The 15,952-nt window shown below is 48.4% G+C and overlaps 1 protein-coding gene across 2 annotated transcripts in view; it reads left to right on the top strand.

The window, feature by feature from the left end:
* Nucleotides 1-15,952, top strand: part of ITGA9 (integrin subunit alpha 9) — a 316,744-nt gene that overhangs the window by 153,215 nt on the left and 147,577 nt on the right. For both annotated transcript variants that reach the window (XM_084754233.1, XM_084754234.1), the window contains exon 16: nucleotides 9,820-9,969. In XM_084754233.1, coding sequence (XP_084610359.1) covers nucleotides 9,820-9,969 — 150 coding nt within the window. The remainder of the gene's footprint in view (nucleotides 1-9,819; nucleotides 9,970-15,952) is intronic.

Genomic DNA, 15,952 nt, shown 5'->3' with positions numbered 1-15,952 from the left:
TCAACAATTAATAAATGGGGCCTCATGAAACTGAAAAGCTTCTGTGAGGCAAAGGACACTGACAATAGAGTGAAAAGGCAGTCTACAGGTTAGGAAAAGATCTTCACCAACCCTACATTTGACAGAGGGCTAATATCCAAAATACGTAAAGAACCAAAACATTAAACACCAACAAACAAAACAACCCAATTAAAATATGAGGCATAGAGGTAAACAAACAGTTCTCAACAGAAGAATCTCAAATGGCCAAGAAGCACCTTTAAAAATGTTCAAAGTCCTTAGTCATCAGGGAAATGCCTATCAAAACGACTCTGAGACTCCATCTTATACTCATCAGAACGGCTAAGATAAAAAACTCAAGTGACAGCACATGCTGGCAAAGATGTGGAACAAGAGGAACATGCCTCCGTTGCTGGTGGGAGTACAAACTTGTACGACTGCTTTGGAAATCAATCTGGCACTTTCTCAGAAAACTGGGACTAGCTCTACCTCAAGACTCAGCTATACCGCTCCTGGGCATACACCCAAAAGATGCTTAACCCTACAACAAGGACATTTGCTCAACCGTGTTCATAGCAGCTTTATTTGTAATAGCCAGAAACTAGAAGCAACCCAGATGTCCTTCAACTAAAGAATGGATAAAGAAACTATGGTACATTTACATGATGGAATACTACTCAGCCATTAAAACCAAGGAAATCATGAAATCTGCAGGCAAATGGATGGAACTAGAAAAGATCATCCTGAGTGAGGTAACCCAGACCCAGAAAGACACACATGGTATGCACTCACTGATAAGGAGATTTTAGCCATATAGTACAGGATAAACATATTACAATGCACAAACCCAAAGAAGACAAGTAATAAAAAGGACCCAAGGGAAGATGCTCAAATTTTACTCAAAAGGGGAAATAGAAAAGACAGAAAAAAAAAAGAAAGAGAAGTCAGAGGTAGTAGTTGAAGAAAGGAAACAAGGTAGGAGAGGAAACACAGAGAGAAATGAGGGTGGAGATCAGACCTGGGGAGAGCAGGGAGGGGAGGACAGAAGGCTTGTAGAGAAAAGAAAGACTGTGGGTGGGGACCTAAATCAGAATAGGCCTCTGGGAGGGTGTGGGGGGGACTATAGCTGAGACTCCTAGTACCAGGGGCCAAGGAGACTGAAGAGGACGCCCTCTAACTAGACAAGGCCCTTAGCGGAGGGAGGAGAGCACCAACCTACCCACAGAAACGTTGACCCAAAACCTACCCCGTCTACAAGACATGCAGGGATAAAGATAGGACAGGTAGCGCAGAGATTGAGGGAATGTCCCACCAATGCCTATTAATGATACTACTAATGATACTCTGATGAGCTTGTAGATAGGAGCCTATCATGGTTGTCCTCTGACAGGTTCCACCCAGCAGCGGTTCAAAACAGATGCTGAGACTCACAGCAAAACAGTGGGTAGAGAGAGCATAGGGAGTCTAGTGGAAAAGTGGGGATGGCATAAAAGGACCTACAGGTGACAAGTGATCCACAAGACCATCAGAGCCAACTAGCCAGGGCCCAGAGGTGACTGTGGAGTCTGAAGCACCAACCGAGGACCATGCATGGACTGGACTAGGTCCTCTGCATAGATGTAGCTGATGGGCAGCTCAGGCTTCATGTGGGCACACTAATAAAGGGAGCAGGGGCTGTCTCTGGCATAGCCGCTCATTGCCTGCTCTTTGATCACTTCTCCCTGATGAGTCTGCCTTGCCAGGCCACAGGGGAAGAGGATGAACTCAATCCTGATGTGACTTGATGAGCAGGGTGGGTGGGTAGGGGGGGGGTCTCCCCTTTTCTGAGGAATGAGGGAGGGGGAGAAGGAAGGGAAAGTGGGGCTGGAAGGAGAAGAGAGAGGAGGTTACAACTGGGGTGCAAAGAGGATAAATAAATAAATAAAATAATTTTCAAAAAGACCTCTAACTCATAGAGAAATGCTCAGAAGCAAGATGCTCTGGGTTGCTCGCCGTGTCCTGCTCTTGGGGCAGGACATCTGTGGTCCTTGGAGCCCAGCTGCTTTCAGAGCTCTGACTAGCCAATGTTTAGAGCTGAATCCTTCTGAAGATAAAGCCTTGTCTCTTCACAATGTAAATCTTGTCGTGGAAGATGGTTACAGCCAGTGGTGCTTTTCATCACAGTCTGTTTAAATTTATTTATAGAATTTCCTCCTTGGCTTTTAGTGTTTGCCATCTAACTTGTAGGTCTGCAAGCGAGACCGCACTTGGCTGCAGCTCACTTTCTCATAAGATGGGAAACAGAGCTTGCTCTGTGCACACACATATCCTGATAAAGATTTGATTAGTGGTAGGGCAAGGGGGCTGTTGGCACTTTTCCCCCACTAAGAAGTTTGGTAGCTGATTTATTGAGACATAATCCATATGTTGCACAATTAACTCATTTAAAGCGTGTGTCAGTGACTGTATTGGTTTGAATCAGGTGGCCGTAAGTTTCAGTCACTTGAATACTTAGCCCCATTGGTGGAACTGTTTGGGAAGGATTAGGAGGCATTGCATTATTGGAGGAGACATGTCAGTGTGTGTGAGCTTTGACACCGCAGAAGACTCATGCCATTCCCAGTGTCCTCTCTGTCTCCTACTCATGGATGAAGCCGTGAGCTCTCAGCTGTTCCTGTTTCTGTCTTTGCTTCACCATCATAGACCCTAACTCTCTGGAACCATAAGCCAGTTAAACACTTTCTTTTATAAGTTGCCTTGGCCATCGTGTTTTATCACAGCAAAATAAAAGTAGCTTAAGACAGAGAGTGTCCTCACTGCTGTAACTAAATACCTGAAAAGAAGCAATTCTCAAGGCACGCGGCGGGGGCGGGGGGGGCACAGCTGGAATGTCCCTCTGGCTCCTGGGTTGGGACACTAGAGTCCATCTTGGCACAGAAAATAGTGGCTGGCATTTCTGTCATCAAAGGAGCTTGTGGCCATATTTTCTCTCCTCCTCATCTCACTGGAATAGGAAAAGAAACCAATGGGGACTCCTAGTTTGTCTTCTCTTTTTGAGTTAGTCTGGAACCCCAGTTTATGGGATGGCACTGCTCACACTCAGGGTGAGAGCCCCTCTAGGGTCACACTCATAGACATGGTTAGAGGTATGTTTCCAGGTTACTCTAAATACACTCAAGTTGGCAATCAAAAGTGTGTGTGTGTGTGTGTGTGTGTGTGTGTGTGTGTGTGTGTGTGTCTGTCTGTCTGTCTGTCTGTCTGTCTGTCTGCCTATCTGTGTATGTGGTGTGTAATTTAGTTTCAACATATTCATAGCTCTACAACTACTCCCACAATCAGTTTTAGAATACGTTCATTGTCATAGAAGAAAATTCTGTATTCTCAGTCACTCCTCACCCAGTCTTCCTATCTACTCCCCAGTCCCCAAACTTTAATCTACTAGTGTTGTTTCTATCTGATAATAGGAACGGAAGTTTTACAAATTTTCTTACCAAAGATAATTTAAAATTAGCACCAGCTGCCATTCATTGCCCATGTGTGCTACATCATTATCACACTATTGCGCTAGGCATACGATATAACCATATATAATGGTACCCGCACCCTGTACGCCGCTTGCGTTTGCTTCTGAGCTTTCCATTCCTCCCCCTCCCCCCACCCCCACCCACTCTTTCTGGTCGACTTGCCTCTCAGGTCACAGGTCCTCTCTCCTGCTGTGTCTACTCTGCAGCTGGAAGGCAGCTGTGATCTCAGCAACTGAACTCCTGCCCCTGCTTATTCCCTCAGCAGGACTGCTGTGGGGGCTGCCGGGCGCCTGGAGGGTGAGTGAAGCCTCGACTTCACTTCTCTCCATGCGCTTCTTTCTCTTTGGGCCCTTGGGTCCTCGTGCTGGCTGTCTCTGAACATACCAGCTCCGACCAGGAGCTCAGCTCACAGATCCTCATTCCACGTGGCTGCAAGCCTGGAAACACGTGAGGGAAGATGTGCCTTTAAATGCCGGGGTCATCCGTGTGTCTCTTCCTCTTTGGGGCATGACAGGACAGGCTAGGAAGTCTTGTTCCTTCTGAGAATTACCTGATAGGTTTAAAACCACTGTTGGGGGTGAGTAGTAGATCCCCCCCTCCTCTCTCTCTCTCTCTCTCTCTCTCTCTCTCTCTCTCTTTCTCTCTCTCTCTCTCTCACACACACACACACATACACACACACATACACACACACACACACACACACACACACACACACACACACACACACACGCCAGAAGCATTTGTTTATGTGTGTCCAACTTTTCCAGTTGCCAGTGGGAGGAGGTGGTTTTAGTAAGTGACTCGGCTCTTCCTGGATGTGGAAAATCTTCTGTTTCCTTTTAAAACACCCTCCCAGCTTATGAGAATTTTAAAATAGCCTATCACACTTAGCTGCCATTCCGATGACGTCACGTGGAAGGGGATAGTTTCTGAAAAAGGAGTCAATAGGCAACTTTGCCGTTGCATGAACTCACGGAGCATTCTCGTGAACACTGGGGTGGCCATGACGTCACTAGGAGATGCTGCAGTCTGTGTGGTTTGAGGGCGGAGTCATTATGCACTCTGCCTATTTTGTGAGGCATAGTTTTCACTTCTTAGGGTGTCTGTGAAGCCAACCTAGGCAGAAGTGGAGAGGGTTGGGCTCCAAGAACATGTGAGAGAGCATTCAGAATGGAGGGGGCAGAAAAATCACATTTGAAAAAGAAAACAAAAACAAAAAATAATTAAAAAAAAAAAACTCACCCAAGCCCAAAAACAAGAAACCCACTTATTGGATTTCCCCACAAAGCAATAATCTAACTTAATGCTAACTGGTTATTTGCTGAACTTCTGTGTATTCTGCAAACTTAAAGTGAGGCCAACCCTTCCTGTTTTTATTTAATTTGCCACTGTGAGCCAAGGAAAGGAAAAACTGTGAGTTGCTTTTTTTTTTTTCCTTTCCCAGAGAGGAAAAGAAGCTATGGGGTAGATTTCCAAGTCACGTGGCTAGCCAGCTGGTGCCTCAGTGATCAAGCCCAGCTTGCCAGGGCCCTGCACTGAGAAGGGGAACCAAGTCACCCCAGCTCTTCCCTAACAGTAATGTGCATCTTTAAGCCAAAAAAGAGTTCCCCAGTCTCTTCCCCACCATTGAGTCCTGGCTCCAGCCCTCCCTTGGTGGGTCTTTTTGTCTAAACCTCTTAGCCAACACCTTTTCAGCCTCTTCCCAGCCCTACTGTCATCACTGCTGTCATGCTACGGCTGCAAGGATCTTTCCAGAATGCCAGCTGTGGTGTCAGGCTAACTCTGTCCCTGTGTTCCCTGGCCTTTTGCATGGGGTTCACACAGCCTTGAGGGGGTGGGACACGTGAGATCTGACCACTGATTGAACGTCCCTGCCCTGCCCATCAGCCTGGCTTTTCTGTGCCTTTGGGTCTACATAGTCCACTAACCCTCTAAGCTTCCTGTGCACCACTGACCAGCGGAGCCTTGCACCTGCTGTCTGGCACACGTCCTTCTGTCTTACACCTCAGCCCGGGAGTATCTCTTCTGGGAAGCCTGCCAGGCCTATAAGAATCAGGTATCAACTTCCTTTGTGTCCCCAAAGCCACCTCTACCCTAGTGTATCTGACATGACATTGTCACGGCTCTGCTTTTCCCTCGGGAATTGTTAATTCCATCCAGGTCTGTCTTCCCTGCCGCCAGCACATTGCCTGGCATAAAGTAAGCACCCAATAAACTTCAAATGGAGCATGTGTTACATTCCCTATAAAAACCGCCAGCCACAGCCAGGTCTGCCGCCAGCCTGGGTGTCCTCCGTAAGCTCACCTTCTGTTTTCAAAGTAGCAAGTAGACGCCTGACACCTTTAGCAGGAAAAGGTAGATTCTGACCTCTCGGCAGATGAGACAGAAGTTTCTGTCTGTAGCCTAGTGTGGTGGTGCACACCTGTGATCCAGACTCTCTGGGGGTGGAAGCAACATGACCAGGAGTCAACTCTGACTGCACAGAAACTTTGAGGCCAGTCTGGGGTATCTGCAACCTCATCTCAAAAGAAAAGAAAAAAAAATTAAAAAGCAGCCTGTAGTAGCGACTTTCTAAGTAGTAAAATTTGAGCCACTGTGGTGAGTTGCCAGAGAGCCACAGACTTCTATTCTGGCCACTTCCTCCACTTAATGTGCTGAACAGAAGGAGGCAGAACTTCCAAAAGCGATGGGGGAAACCCCCAAATAGCCTGCTATTTTCCCTCTGCAGCTTGGAGCAGAGCTCAGCGCGAGGGAGGAGGGGCCAGGCCTGTTTCTAATCCCTGCACCCTGCCTCCGCCCACCCCTCAGTGCGGTTTGAGTTCCAGGCTGCTCCAAGCTACTGGGAGGCAAAGAAAGAAGCTGCTTTTCAAACTCATTAATTAAAACAGGCTCATGCAATTGCCACCAGAGAATAGTATCCGCCCATCTGGATGTCAACTTGTATCCATGGTCCAAACTCAGATGCGCCATGACTAAGGTCTCCCTCCTTGGCAATCGTTGTGTGTGGTCACAGGCTTAGAAACACCCCCACTCCATGTACTTATTTCCTAGTGACAAATTATTCATTTGTCTTTTGGCAGAATATGTATCTGCTCTTGTCTATGGGGTGGGGTGTGTGTGTGTGTGTGTGTTTGTGTGTGTGTGTGTGTGTGTGTGTGTGTTGAGAGGGGGTGTTCACCTACGCATGTGCCTATAGAAGCCAGAATCTAGCATCTAGCATCCTCTAGCACCCTCCACCTTCATTTTTGAGACAGGATCTCTCACTGGACCTGCAGCTTGCCATTTTGCCTAGACTGTGTTGCATTCAAGCCCTCAGGATCTGCCTGTCTGCGCCTCCCCGGCACTGGGGTTACAAGCGCACACCAGCGTGCCCATCTTTTTGTGTGGGTGCTGGGGACCCAAGCTTGCGGGCTTGCAGGATAAGCAGTTTCTCCATCAAACCACCCCCCAAACCCCCAACCCCACCCCCACCCACCACCCCCACCCTGAGCAAGGCATTTCTAAGGGACCGTTGAAGCCTAGTGTGATCAGGATGGCTGCGTTTTCACACGTCCACCTGTGACTGCAGCTCTCAGGTGACTGAGGCAGGAGCATCATGAGATTGAGGTCAGGCTGCACTGTGTGTGATACATGCAAAGTCGGCCCTAACCGGGACCATCCACACAATGCTAACCGAAGTATTTAATGGACAGCAAGGATATTCCTTTGCTTTTGGTTCCTAGAAGTCTGGTTCTACCTTATAATGAGCTCTGGGATGGAGGACCAGTTTGTTTAAGCTGCTGAGACTCAGCTACGCCGTTCTGGAGAAGGCAAATCCACCCACCAGACATTGCATTAAGTAGACTGAGGTCAACTCAGACCTCAGGGAAGGCCCTGAAACACACATGGCAGCTCAGAAACGTGACACGACTGCTGCCCCTCCCCAACACCCCTCTTCCTCTGAGACCAGAATAACAGGGTCATTGTGGACTTACTTTGACATGAAATATTTAAGTGCAAAACCATGAAACAGTTAACCAGCCTCAAAGAGACACAAGGAATGCATTCGCAAGCACGAGGATTTGGCATCTGCGCATCCGTCCTTCTACATGACATCAACCATCTTTGAATTCTGTTTAGAGTCTGCAGGCTGGGGAGGGGGCTGCGGCGGGCGTCTGGATCCTAGGTGCATGTCTTGCTCCTGGAAAGAGCTCACGAGTCTTAAAGATCTGTTCTAAGATGAAGCGTTCCAGAGAATTTCTGAACCCTCTTTATCTAAGGAACTCGCATCCCTTTGCTGCGGAGTTCCTGTACTTTTGTTTAGGCTGAAGAGTTGAACCTTTCCCCCCGGTGGATGTTTTACTGAACACAAACGTGCGCCATCTGCTTCGTGTTCAGGCAACGGCCCCTTTGCTCCACCCTCCATACCCTACCTCTGAAGACATCTGCCTCCCATCTCACGCTGCTCAACACCAGTGACTCCTTTCCAGAACGATTACAGGAAGCTTCTAGCATTCCCTCAACTGCCTATCATGAGGAGACCTGTGAGAAAACACGGGTGCCGTGGCCTAGTAGAACCTGTGGCCACAGCCCCCTTCTCAGACACAGGCGAACTGAGAGCAGAATCGACAAACAATAACAGTCAAGATGCTGTTTAAGCTTGCTGTATTTTGGTGTGCCTCCCCACCGACTCTTATTAACCAGACTGCCCCACTCCTGAGGAACCCAAGTGTCATCCTGAGAATCAAGACCCGTCCTGAGAGCTCTGCCGCAGTCTGTGGGTTGGCTACCCCACTTCACTGGTAAAGCATAATTTCATGCAAAATGGTGGTCGTTTGTCATCCTTATAGTCACAGTCTGGGCATCTTACGAAGGACACTTGTGTCGCCCACGGTGCACGCTGAGCACAGAGATGGCCCTGGAGTTGGACAGCCAAGCTGCTTGGCCTGTGTTCTCTCATACTGGATGAGAGGCTGTCCCCAGATGTTCCCCCAAGGATAAGCACAGCTACCTCCGTGGGAGAAGACTGGCTGTGTAAAGCGTTGGAGAAAGCTCTCTTGCGGGTGTTCCCTGAGGCATTTGGAACAGTCACCATTCTGAACACAGCGAGACTCCAATCCCAGCTCCTCCAGACTTCACAGAGAATACTGCCAAGCAACATCACTCTTGCCTCTAATTCTCACCTGTGGGCGTGTGGGGCCTAGAGTCACCCGGAGGCAGTGCCACTGTGCAGAAAGGACCATCACCTTAAAAGCTGAAAAGCTCCAGCCCCTTACCAATCCTGTGTCCTGTGGGACTGAGTCCTGTGCCGTCCTTGCTCCTGTCCTGTGTGATGCTGGGATTAGGGCGTGTGTGGTTCACCTCTAACAGCTGTAGCGTGGACCTGGCATCTTGTCCTCGTCTCTTCCCTCTTGTAGTGACTTGAGTGAGAAATGGCCCCCATGGGCTCCAGGATTTGAGCACTTGGTCTGCCGCTGGGGACGTTTAGAAGGTGCAGCCTTGCTGGTAGAATCGTGTCACAGGAAGTGGGCTTTGAGATTTAAGAGTTTTCACCACTTGCCGTTCCCCCTCTCCCTCCTCCACCTCAACTCCTTCCTGCTTTTGGTTAAAGATCTGAGCTTTCAGCTTCCTGCCCCCACCGTTTACTGCCATGTTCCCCACCATGATGGACTTTCGCTGTCTGGAGCCATAACCCCAATAAACTCTTTTGTAAGTTGCCTTCGTCACAATGTTTTATCATAGCGACAGAAAAGGTAACTGCTACAATATCCTTGCCTTTCTTGTGGCTACATCAGCCATTCCCTTGGGCCTTGAAGTCCTTGGATTCTAGAGAAATCAATGCAAAACTTGCAGCTGACTTTGCTGATGCCAACCCACCACAGACACTGTTTGCGTCAGTGTTGTTGGGTCTCCTGCCCTGACAGAAAACTATAGTCTCAGTTTAAACATGCTTTGGTCATCCACATCCCATGAAAACAAAGGGTTAGCAAGGAGAGTATAGATGCTCTCCCAGCCACCAACTGCCATCTAATTAAGCACACATGGGTGACAAGTTAGAGAAAGTCTTCCATATGCTCTAGGAAAGATGATTTAGCATCAGGCAAGCTAGCCTGAGAAACCCCTGCCTGTCAGCAGAGACCAGGACAAGTGAACCTTTGTCCTGGGCCTCACCTACCTTTCCTAAGAGGAAATCAATGAAGCCGTGTGCAGGCGGTTGTAAGGACCGCCTGAGGTGAGTGAGTGGTGCGGCAGGCAGGTCTACGTACACAGCGGAATGCTGCCCCAGCGCCCACACATGCTCGCTGCTAATGTTCCTTCCTGTTGGCTGTTGCAGCGGAGGGTGCAGGACGTCATCAGCCCCATCGTGTTTGAAGCTGCATACAGCCTGGATGCTCCTGTGACTGCTGAGGAGAGGCGGGAGCTGCCAGATCTGACACCAGTGCTACGCTGGAAGAAGGGACAAAAGATCGCTCAGAAAAACCAGGTTAGAGCCTGTTCTAGTTTTGTTTCTGTCTCTGTGGTAAAATATTCTGGCAGGAAGCAGCTTAGGGAAGCAAGGGCTTATTTTAGCCCTAGGTTACAGCCTACTACTGTGGGGAAGTCAAGGCAAGAACCTGAAGCCACTAGTCACATGACAGCCATGTAGCAGAGAATGCATGCATGATTAGCACTCAACTAGCATTCTCTACTTGCACCCCGACATACACACATACACAGCCATGTACATACATATACACACATACACTATACACACACACATATACACACACTCATGTATGTACATACACACATACATATAGACTACACATACATATACACACACCCACATACATACACGGCCACATACATGCATACACTACACAGACAGACAGACAGACACACACATACACACACACACACACACACACACACACACACACTTCTTTTTGTTTTAAGATGCAAGCCTATCTTTTAAAGCACAGGTGGGAAGGTTGCATTCAAGCCCTGCTTGTCACTTAGACTCAGAACTGAGGAAACCCCCTATGTCCCGCATTTGAGGTGCCCTCAGGAAGACCTAGCCTTCCATCCACCCACCCATCCATACGCCTGCCAATCAGTGACTTACTCTAAATATGAATTGGCAACCAAGAAAAACTGATCTTAGAGGAAATGGGAGACATGAGAAATAAAGGTCAATTGAAATGAAAATAAAATATTTTACTTAGAAGGCAAATGGTTATTCTGGGAATAAAAGAGAGTATATTGTTTTCTGATGCAGGGTCCTGTTTGTTGTGTAGCTCAGCTTGCCCTCACACTTGTAGTCTCTCTGCCTTAACCTCTAAAATGCCAGGATTACAGATGGGCATCACCGTACCCAATTTGAGACTAAAAGCTCTCTCAGAGTGAAGGTCTTTAGTTCCCAGTGCCCACGTGTGTGGCTCACAAACACCTATATCTCCAGCTCCAAAGCATCTGTCCCTCTTTTCTGACCTCCAAGAGGCCTAAAACACGTGTACACATACATGCACACATATAAAAATGCACACACATCGTCATCACCATCATCTTCATCATAACCATGGGACAGTAGTGGTGCACGTCTTTAATCCCAGAACTCGGGAGGCAGAGGCAGGTGGATCTCTGAGTTCGAGGCCAGCCTGGTCTACAGAGTGAGGTCCAGGACAGCCAGGGCTACACAAAGAAACCTTGCCTCAAAACAACAACAACAAGCCTTAAAAAAGCAACATGCTAAATAACACTATGATTCAAATGTAATGCATATTAAACTAGGATTTTGAGTGAATAGCTAAGTACATGGAAGAAAAGGAACCCGGATAGTAGACGATTCTCTGTCTAAAGTCACATATTCCTAGACTCATCTTGGCCTCTGTGGAGAAGGACAGGATCCAGGCAATGACCTTGGCTCTACCGTAAAATCACGTAGACATAACAGCAGCAAACACCACTTATAGGTTTCAGTCTCTGCCTCCAAGTCAGCGCTACAGCTAATAGGCATAAAACACAGATGTCATTAGATTGACTAGATAAATGTAAAAGAATAATAGACCCTCTCAGTATCTTCATCTCTTAATATCCCTCTTAAATTGGTAAGTTGGAGAGATTGTGAAACTCGATGAGACAAGAAATTGGTGCTCATTACTTAAGATCACAGAGGCCAGTGATAGAGTCCTGGCCTCCATGCCCCCGTACCTGCAGCCCCAGCTGCTTTTGGGATCCTGTAAGGAAATCTGGGACCAGGGAAGAAGGTTCCATGGCTTACGGGCTTTCCACACAAGCATGAAGTGGTGAGAATGGGAAGAGCAGGCTGGCTAGAGACTAGCTGCATCGGCAAGCTCTGGGTTTGATTAAGATACTCTGCCTCTCAAAGCCAACTTGGTCTACAGAATTCCAGGACAGCCAAGGCTATACAGAGAAGCCCTGTCTTAAAAAACAAACAAACAAACAAACAAAAAAGCCACTGTGCCGAGGCTCACGACCATCTGTAACTCCAGTTCCAAAAGACCTGATAGCCTCACACAGACATATATGCAGGCAAAACACCAATGCACGTGAAATAAAAACAAATAAGTAATCATAAAAGACACTGCCTCGATGAATAAGGTGGAAAGGCAGTCAAGGGTGACTCTCGAGGTCAGGCGTGAGCCGCCACGTGCAAGCATTCCCACCCACCCCCATAGGAGTGTGCCTGCACACGCACTCACATGAAAGCTGACATTGACAAAGGGAAAGAAAACTCTTGGGCCCACCTAGACACACTAAATCAGGAACGTATAGGGTGCCATATGTCTTAGTAAGCTGTCCATTGATCCTGACACAGCTGGTTTGGGACCCTTAGTGGTAGACAAGCAAAGAGAAGCAATTTGCCCCTGGACCGGGAAGGAGGCAGGAGGAAGCCACGGTCATATCAATCCTTATCATGGTTGTAGGAACTGAGTGAGACAGCACATTAATCTGGAAAATTAAGTCATCACATCAATACGCTTTCTAGAGACACAGAAATACTCACCAAGATAAAGATGCACAGACACAGTAACCGTGCTTTTCCCTTCAGAGAGCCTCGGCACGGGATGTGCGGGGTGGAGAGGGCACTGTTACAGTTTTTTTCAATCATGTCGTTCTCTGGTGAAAATTAAAAGAAAAAGGAAAATATTGTTCTTAGATTGGGAGGATTGTCCAGTAGCCTGAGACTTTCTAGGGAAGTGGTTCTTGCTTATTCTGCTCTGCCTGATTATGAAAAACAACAAGATCGAGTCGCTTTAATGATCTCCAGCGGCCCTCCATGTGTCTTCCAGATGTCGGCTCTGTTCAAAGGGAAGAACAGTGGGGGGCTAGCTAGGCCCACTCCAGGAAGCAGAGCTGGTTTTAACCAGAACTCAGGAACTGTCTCCGTCACCACGAGCCCCAGTGACACACAATAGTACCTGGATCCCTCCCGTCTGTCCCCGACACTAACCCGTCCTCCCAAGCCCAGCCACACCGCTTGTCACCCAGACTGTGCGTCACACCTGTTTCCCTGAGTGACTCCTCCACAGCTTTCCTCTTAGAGTCCACAGGACCCTGCAAGGGGGTGCCCTGATTCTCCAGCGCTCTCGGAGTCACCCACACACTCCATCCAGGCATCCTCAAGCGTGCCAAGCTCTTCTGGCCTGAGGCCCTGCGCACCCCTCTTCTGTGAAGGTTTCCATGCTGTTCCTCTCAAGGCTAATCTTCAAGGTTGAGATTTCAGTTTGAATGTTGCTACCTCAGAGAAGCATCTCAGCTTCCCCAACCCAGCAGCCTCTGTTCTTTTTCTGAGCCCCATCCCAGAGGATTCTGTGCAATTCCTTGCACATCTCCCACACTAGAGTGAAGCCCAATGACCACAGAGATCTGGATCCTCTCTCTCTTCTCTCTCTCTCTCTCTCTCTCTCTCTCTCTCTCTCTCTCTCTCTCTCTCTCTCTGTCTCTCTCTGTATCTCTGTCTCTCTGTCTCTCTCTCTCTCTCTGTCTCTCTCTTTGTCTCTCTCTGTCTCTTTCTCTCTGTCTGTCTCTGTCTCTCTCTGTCTCTCTCTCTCTCTCTCTCTCTCTCTCTCTCTCTCAATTTACTTATTTTTTTTTTTAACTATACTTGAGCGCTCTATCTGCATGTATGCTTGCAGGCCAGAAGAGGGCATCAGATCACATTATAGACGGCTGTGTGCTACCATGTGTTTGCTGGGAATCGAACTCAGGACCTCTGGAAGGACAGACAGTGCTCTTAAACTCTGAGCCATCTCCCCAGCTCCCTGTCTTCTCTCATCAGCTATTAATTCCCCAACACCTGCCTCAAAACCTGGTCGAGTGTGAGTGTCTCCATTGAAAGAGCCCATGTGGCAGAACAAAAGCGTAAGCCATTCTGCAAGGCTGTTTAATAGAATAGAATATGCTGTCAGCTCTCCCTGGGAATCCCTCCTAGGCCAGCGTGACATAGCACTGTGTGTGTGTGTGTGTGTGTGTGTGTGTGTGTGTGTGTGTGTGTGTGTGTTCATAGGAGTCTATTTTTCAAAGGTAAAGGAAACTAAAGCGGTAAGCAAGCCCCCAGTTAATTGCCTTGGTCATGGTGTCTCTTCACAGCTGTAGAGCAATGATTAAGACACCAGACGACATGGGTTTATACACAAATTACACCTAGCCGGGGCCTCTCAGACCTGGAGCAGCACTTGGGGGAACACCAAGTTATTGGCTCACTTCTGTGGTCCGGGCAGATGCTACAGTATGAGGCAGACACCCGCTGTGAAGCCATGTGGCGCATCAGCATACAGCTTGCTTTTTTCCTTTAAATAGAGCCTTCTTGATTAGTCCCCTTGGGTGGGATTTGAAACATATTTACATCCCACCAACCCAATCATCCTACTTCTCAAAGGCTTCAGCCTGGGCCTTGGTTGCCCTAGCAACCTTGTATACAATGTACAGTCAGCGTACATAATTGCAGTTCCATTTAAAACAAGTATTGCCTTGTCTAAGAAACCGGCCCTCTCTTCCCCCATCCTAACAGACACATTTAAGATTCATCCTTGCTGCTACCTGAGAAGGGAGGGTCTTTCTAGTGTGGATGTGATAGTAGAAATTGGTCCCTCAAGGCCTGAGCAGCTGGAACCACCCACTGACTTTCCAGCCCCCGAGTCCTATGTACCCATTGCTGGTTTGGCACCATGAGAGAAGCTCACAGCTCTGCCTCAGAGGCAGGTGCCATTAAAGCCAGATGCACCCATCCACAAGCCCCAGCCCAAAAGTGGCAAAGAATTCATTAGCTAACTATTATACAGCAGGAGTCAGCGGCCCTGGCCTGTGGCCAAGTCTGTTTTTGTAAATAAAGTTTGAGTGCCATGGTGAGCGGGGAAGGGTGGCTCAGTGGTCAGGAAAGCTTGCCACACAAACATGAGAAACACGTTCAGACCCCAGAGTCCAATTTTCTGGATGGGGCCAGTGGCCCACCATGATTCCAGCCCCTCAGAAGGCTTACATAGACAGGCAAACCCCCCCACCCCCCACCCCGAACAAGCTGTCTAGAGAGCAGTCATGTGTGAGAGCTCTAGGTTAGCAAGAGACCTGCCTCAAAGTACAGGTGAAAGAATGAGGATTATTCCCACCACCAATCTCTGACCTCCACATGCACGCACACACACGCACACACACACACACACACACACACACACACACACACACACACACAGAAATGTCTATCTACAGCCACTTTACTGCATGATGTCTCTGCTGAGTCATTGGAAGAGAGGCCACAAAGCCCACAAGCTCAGTGATGTCCCATCTCACTCTTCTTAGTCATAATTTGCTAGCCCCATCTTTAAAAAAAAAAAGTAGAATAAGGATTCAGTGAGAAATGGGAAAAATCATTTTCTGAATGGAAGTGACACCCCTAGGGGTATCCAGGGTGAAGAGCAGGGTGAGGAAGAAGCCGGCACAGGAACCTAGGCTGCAGGCCACTGGGCACGCTGACCCTTCAACCACAGGAAGTCTGAGGCAGGAAGTGGTTGTCTCCTGAGAGAGGTTTTAGCTTCCTGCAACAAGGAGCGATGGGATCAGCTCCCATGGCTAGGAAGGCTGCTTCTGGGGAGGGGAGCCATCAGGGCTGTGCAGACCCTCAGGTAGAGGCTGGAAGGCAGGAGAGAATTCAGCCATGCTGAGTTTGGCCTTGTCTGATGGAAGGGCCACACCCAGCTTTTCCCAAAAGACTTTGGGTTTCTGGGTTTCAGAGACTCTCGACAGGTTTCTCAGGGACCAAGCTTACAGCTGCTGGCACTGCTCTCTGAGAGGAACATCTGAGAGTTGGACCTTAGAGCCGTACTCTCTGTGCTTCGTGCTGAGGAGAAGGTTTTCGTTATTCCTGGAAACCCTGTCCTCATCCAGCATGCTGGAGCTGCGGTGTGCCAACCATCTTGCCTCCCAGGGATGATTCCTAGGAAACAAATTGGCCATTTTCCCAGAAGAGA

Source organism: Acomys minous, assembly GCF_964271855.1.
Source record: "Acomys minous genome assembly, chromosome: 13".
Lineage (NCBI taxonomy): Eukaryota > Metazoa > Chordata > Mammalia > Rodentia > Muridae > Acomys > Acomys minous.
This window is presented reverse-complemented; position numbering and strand designations above follow the sequence as displayed.